General features: G+C 50.8%; 1 protein-coding gene across 6 annotated transcripts in view; it reads right to left on the bottom strand.

Moving 5' to 3' along the window:
- Positions 1-298: 298 nt before the first annotated feature.
- LOC126579977 (glutamate receptor ionotropic, kainate 2) overlaps positions 299-5,936 on the bottom strand; it is a 25,358-nt gene continuing 19,720 nt past the window's right edge. For 2 of the 6 annotated variants that reach the window (XM_050243786.1, XM_050243785.1), the window contains exons 13-17: positions 5,071-5,269; positions 4,761-4,992; positions 4,573-4,688; positions 4,333-4,488; positions 2,731-3,834 (exon numbers count right to left, since the gene is read on the bottom strand). In XM_050243786.1, the coding sequence (XP_050099743.1) occupies positions 3,790-3,834; positions 4,333-4,488; positions 4,573-4,688; positions 4,761-4,992; positions 5,071-5,269 (748 nt within the window). In that variant the 3' untranslated portion in view covers positions 2,731-3,789. The other 4 variants (XM_050243791.1, XM_050243789.1, XM_050243790.1 and 1 more) reach the window with 4 other exon arrangements.

Genomic DNA, 5,936 nt, shown 5'->3' with positions numbered 1-5,936 from the left:
TTGCTACAGGATGTGAACTATAATAAACAATATCGTAATTATCAGCATTTCTTTCAATTTTTCAATTTAAATTTTTATTTTTGTAATATATTGGAGTAATCTGCATTACATTGTTTACAGATCACACCAAATGTTTCTGATGAATCCATAGAAAAAAGAATCATTAACCCATCAACACGCCGATACCTACCGCACTTGCAAAAGAATGGCGGAATTTTGGTTGCAATTGCTTTCTGTTGTCGACTCGTGGGAGGCGCGAAAGAGTACGTTTCTTTACGGTATGGTTTTATTTCATTCTTCGCAAAATACACAGAGTTGCAACACACACTTAGAATGGTTCCAACGGGCCCGCATTGGCATCAGGTCAGTAGGTGAGGCTGATAAGGATCGAGCTCACTTGTGACTTGCGGACTGTTTTAGCTGGAACGACGACGTCCGAAGGAAAAACCCGCGTGTGAAACGCGATGGTGGTTTTCGATGATGATACGAAAGTATCTGTGTGTGAGTATGTGTGGGTGTGTCCTTAGTAAGCGATATGGAGGTGATAAGATACGTGACCTGCTTACAGTAAAAGAGAAAGAGAGGAAGAGACAAAGAGAGAGAGAGAGATGGGAAATGGAGTAGCAGGGCCCGTCTCCACCCCGGTTAGAAGTTGTACTCGGCATAGTTGGCGTTGGTACGCTGACACCAGGCCACACCACGCACCGACCACGCACCGGTGGCGGTGTCCGCGGTCAACCGGGGACCGATCGTGTCGATCCGGTAGCAGGGACCCTCGGGGAACCGCAACACCTAGGGAACCGGGCCCGGACTTTTGGCGTCGAACTCGTACTGGGCGTACGGTGGTCCGAGGGGATGGAAGCGTGCCGCACCGTGACTCTCGGACGACTGTTCGGACGATCCCGTATCCTTCGGTGAGGCGCGGGACGAGGCCGCATTCCGTAGGTTCGTAGCGCGGCCCGATCCTCCACCATGCACCGCACCCGCCGACTTGCGTGGTCGGCTGCGCTTCAGCGCAAACCGCAACTCGGACGCCATCTCCGAGCAGAGTGACACCTGAGAATGGGTAGAGTTTGCTGGCGGTTATCAAGGGGCCCTAGGGAGGGGCACTGTTTCGGCTTACCTCCTGCCGGTCGGCCGAATCCCGCGGGTTGACGTTAGATGACGTGACGTGACGCCACGTGGTACAGCAGCATTCCAGGTACCCGGCCGCCCGGTGTTGCAGGTGGCAGGAAGAAGGAGAAGCCATCAACGAAGGAGAATAGACAGGCGGGGTGAAGGAGAAGCTGCTGGCCTAAGGGGAGGGCGTTTGTGGGTCTTTCAGTTCTGGCTTTTGGCTTTCGTTTTTGGCTTCCTTTGGCACAGCAAACCACTACTATAATCCTACAAAGTGAATCCCCACCAGGGATCAAATGCACGCCTGTCATCGGATCTCGGGGCTACGGGGTATCCAGCGGTTCAGGTATTGTGTGTCGTTATCACAATATCGAGCTTTATTAGTATGAACTAGAGTGTGTTTGTGTATGTGTGTGTGTCTGTGTTTAAGTGTTCCGGATTGCCGCTACATCCTGCTCCTGCGCTCGACAATTCGTCTCGTCCGTCCTGTACGGGGCGATCCCTCGGCGAACTTCATCAACGGCTGCCACGATGCCGAAACCGGATGGGAAGGTAGTGTGGAGGAGGGGTAGAGGTGGAGGTTAAGGGGGGCTGGGGGAGTGCAGAAGGAGTAAAGCGGCCCATAAATATTGATGATTATACCAATGTTAACCCACAGACGGCCAATAACAAAAAAAGACGGCAATCAAACGTTAATTCTGCGTTAAAAAAAAAGATGAATAACATTGAGCGTCTATGGGCCGCTTAACGGAGGGAGGGTGGTGGTGGTGGTGTTGAAACTGGAAAAACAAAACATTCACCGCTCTCTTCCTCGCTCATCATCATCTCTTTTTCTCTCCCCTCTCCCTCTCTGTTTCTTTCTCGCTGTCTGTCTAGGGTGCATCTGCTCTGGTCACTGATAGCCACTGATAGCCACTCGCCATTGAGATGATGGAGCAGGAGTGGAATGGTGATAAAAATAAGAAGAAAAAAAACAACAACAACAGTAGAGAAAGTAAGAAAGAAAGAGGATTTGATTAACATTGTTATCTGCGCGGTTTGTACGCGCGAGCATCATCATCATCGCTTCACAATTCACTGAATGGAGCTCATCTCCATTCGACAACTTAGGTTAGGTGGAGGCGTTCCCTGCTCGGCTTCCTTAAGCCTAGCCCCGTTGCGTGACGTGTCCGTGTCCTTATTGTTTTTTTTGTTTGACTTTTTCTACTTTCACCAAAGATCGAACGTCAAGGGTGCTGATCTGTTTGCTGTTCCCTATATGCTATAGGTTTAGGCTTTGTGCTTTGTGCTGGCTTTGCTCAATCGCTCTCTCTCTCTCTCTCTCTCTCTCTCTCTCTCTTCCCTCTCTCTCTCTCTCTACCACACACTCACAATACCACCTTCGAGCACACCATGACGAATGACGGGCATCCTATTTTGCTGTTGGTCGTTTTCTCGGTTTGATTGGCAATCGTTTATCGGCGGTTGGCGGTGCTGACGGTGCCGCTGCGGTGCGGCCTACACTCGAGGGTGACTGACGACTGCTTGGTGCCGGGTTTCTCCACCCAATAACACGGCACACCCTCGCTAGCAGAGCGCACCGTGCCGTCGCCTAGTACTGCTAGCCACCGGTGGAGCGTCGGAGAAGCGAGCGTCGATGGAAATGCGCGTGGAATGTACCGAAACCAACCATATTCAGTTACGGTCCAAAAAGGAGCAATACAAAGAATGGGAGAAAAAAGACGCAAAAGGGAGAATAAGAGGAAAAATAGAAAAAGAGAATAAAGATAAAATAGGGAAAAATAACAAAGGAATGGAAGTTGAAAACAAATTGTATCATTTGTAATTGTACGACACAAAAAACATAAACGAAATGAAAGAGAAAAAGGTGGAAAGTGGATGAATGAATGGGAAAAGAGAGTGAGAGAAAGAGAGTTGGAGACGTGTGTTAGGATGCGACGAGGAGCGACAAAGTGAAACGAAACCCCTTCCCTATATTGTCCTGGTGTTTGTAGTGAATGTAAGTTTGTCTGTCGTGAATGTGTGTGTGTGTTTTTGTTAGCTGACGCTGAAGAAACCATGTAAAAGGAAGGGAGGGGAGACCGGTCAGTTCGCCGCCTCTTCGTTGTGTCGAAGTTTTCGGTACATAAATTTGTCGACGGCGCCCTCGGACCTCCCGGTCCATTCCGACGAACTGTCTGTTCGCGCGAATTCGCGGGGCAGCGCACACCCCTTCGTCAGCATCTAGAGCCACCGAAGCGGCATCCAATGTAAGGAGTGAGCCCTGATTTCGAGGAGTGATCCATTTTTTCCCCATTTCCCCGCTGCTAACTGTATCTGAGCTGCGCGCGACGCGTTTGCAAATCAAACCTCTGCAAACGGGTTGCACAGTTTGAAAAAAAACCGACGGTTTATATTTACGATTTGACGTTTTTGGCGCGGTTTCTTCGGTATGTATGCTTTTGCCCATTTTGTCGCGCTGCATTCGCACTGGTTGTCTCATTGCGTTCGCGGGCACAAAAGAAACGCTTCACAAAAGGACAGAGCGAGTGAGGGGGTAGAGGGGAAGTGTGAAAAGTGTGTGTGTGGGGTTGTTTGACGGCGTGGGAGTTGTTTGAATGGTTGAAACGGTGTGATGATGTGAATGACATGTTTTCTAAACGGGAACCCGGGGGGAGCCACCCCCGCTCCGGTCTACTCGAACGTGCACTCCTTGGGGTGCTTCTTCTGATACGGCTCCTATCGAGCACAACAGGCAGTGGTGGCAGAACAATGACGGTGAACAAAAATAACACAAAAGACGCCCACAAGAAGAAAAAAGAAAGAAGGGGAAAGAGTTTTTGGGAAATTTTGTTACAAAACAAACAACAATAACAAAGCAAATGGAGATAAATAAGAAATACAGAAAAAAATAGAAAGAGAGAGAGAGAGAGAGAGAGAGAGAGAGAGAGAGGGAGAGAAAGAGAAAGAGAGACAAAAAGAAATATGAGACAAACGGACGAGGGAGCAAGATTGGAGAATGATCTGACCCCGACCTTAAAACCATTCGAATTTACTTCTTTTACTACTTTGCCGCAAGCGCCGCTCCTCTGCTGCCCCAACCCTGTGTTCCTATTTTCCTTCCTTTCTTCCCCTGCTCTCTTGCTAGCGCCCAAAACCAGATTTGCGGGTTAGGAGGCGGTTTTTTTTGTTGTTGTTTTGCTTTGGGGCGCATCTGCATTTCTCTTAAGGGCTTACCCGTTCCTCGACGGCCACCTTCCGGCTCTTCCAAACGAACTCGCACACCGCGATGACGCACGCGACGCCCATGCCACCCATCAGCACGACAAACACCCCACCGACGTTCGCCAGCCCGAGCTCGTTCGCCGTCGAGCTCGACTTGGACGTGTCATCCTGCAAAAAAATAAAAAAAAAAACAAAAAACAATCGGCAGTTGAGTGTGAGAATCACAACAACAATCATTGCCACTGCGCTTACCCGGCACGAGCCACCGCCACGCTTCTCCTTCCACCAGCGCGTCTTGAGGATGTGCAGCTTGCCCTCTTCCTGGAGCTTCAGCACCGCTCCGCTAATCGCCGTCCGGAAGGGTGAGTCTGGAATGCAAAAAAGGCGTGGCGAGAACGTGAGCAAGCAGTGATTACACACCGACCGACAGACAGACTTACTCGGTGGCATCGCGATGCCGTAACCCTTGGAGTCGAGCATCCCACCGACCTGCGTCAGTTCGCAGTTCCGCTCGATCACGTACTCGATCGAGGTCGACTCCATGAGGAAGGCGTAGCTTCCCTTCCCTTTCACCACGCGCTCGACGCCCTCGATGTTACTGGCGGTGAAGACGGACGGGCGGGCCGACTCCATGAACGACCACATCCGCTGGTAGGTGGAGAAGTTGGAGTCCTGTTGTGTATGTGAGTCGCAGACGGAGAGATAACGTGATCAGCGCTCCGTCACAACATACTGTTCGGTGTGACTTACCCGGAAGAAGGCTGCGGTACTGCCACCGCGGAGCGCCCCGTACTTGATCTTCGTCTGCTTCGCCAGATCCTCGGCCGACTCGATCGGCGAATCCATCCGCTCGACCGTGAGGAAGGCGGCCAGATTGGCGGTGTACGAGGAGATCATGATGAGCGTGAAGAACCACCACATACCGGCCACCATCCGTGTCGAGACGGCCCTTGGGATACACGGAAGGGTAAAGTGGACGTACATTAGACCACTGCTCAGACACTCACAGTTGCCGACTCAGACGAACACCTGATCCTGAGCAGGTCTACTGACTTAACACTAGTGCTGTAATAGCTGTACCTATCTCTAGCTAGCCTACTCTAGCCTATTACTATGGGACTGATGAGAGTAAAGGGGGACCGTAGCACATCATACATCAACATCTCAGACAGGCACACACGAGAGACAAACCGATAGGCAGAATAAAAGGAGAAGCTGATAAAGGAGGTGCAGACAGTGTCCGCTGTACGCCGATGAGTGCCGATGAGTGCTATAACCATAACATCAATTCTAACTTCCATTGCCAAAACCTCCGGGATCTTCCTCCCCCCCGCCAAAAAAAAAACAAGGGATCCGCCTGCTTGAAGTCAAAATGGGAATTCCAGGGAAACGTAGCGGCAAATCACCGCACCCACTCCGACACACATACAGAGAGAGAGAGAGAGAGAGAGAGAGAGAGAGAGAGAGAGAGAGCATCTCGTAGCATCTGGCAATCCTCGGTTGTTGCGGAACACAATTTGCGCGGGTTGTGCGCGGTTGTGGAGATTGCAACGTGAAATTGGCACCGAACCCATTGTCCCTGTTGTTGCCACGGCCACGGGGTGCGCTCTGGGCTT

This window comes from Anopheles aquasalis, chromosome Y (assembly GCF_943734665.1).
Source record: "Anopheles aquasalis chromosome Y, idAnoAquaMG_Q_19, whole genome shotgun sequence".
In the NCBI taxonomy this organism is placed as follows: Eukaryota; Metazoa; Arthropoda; class Insecta; order Diptera; family Culicidae; genus Anopheles; species Anopheles aquasalis.
The sequence above is the reverse complement of the archived record's forward strand: the minus strand, read 5'-3'. Positions and strand labels throughout refer to the sequence as shown.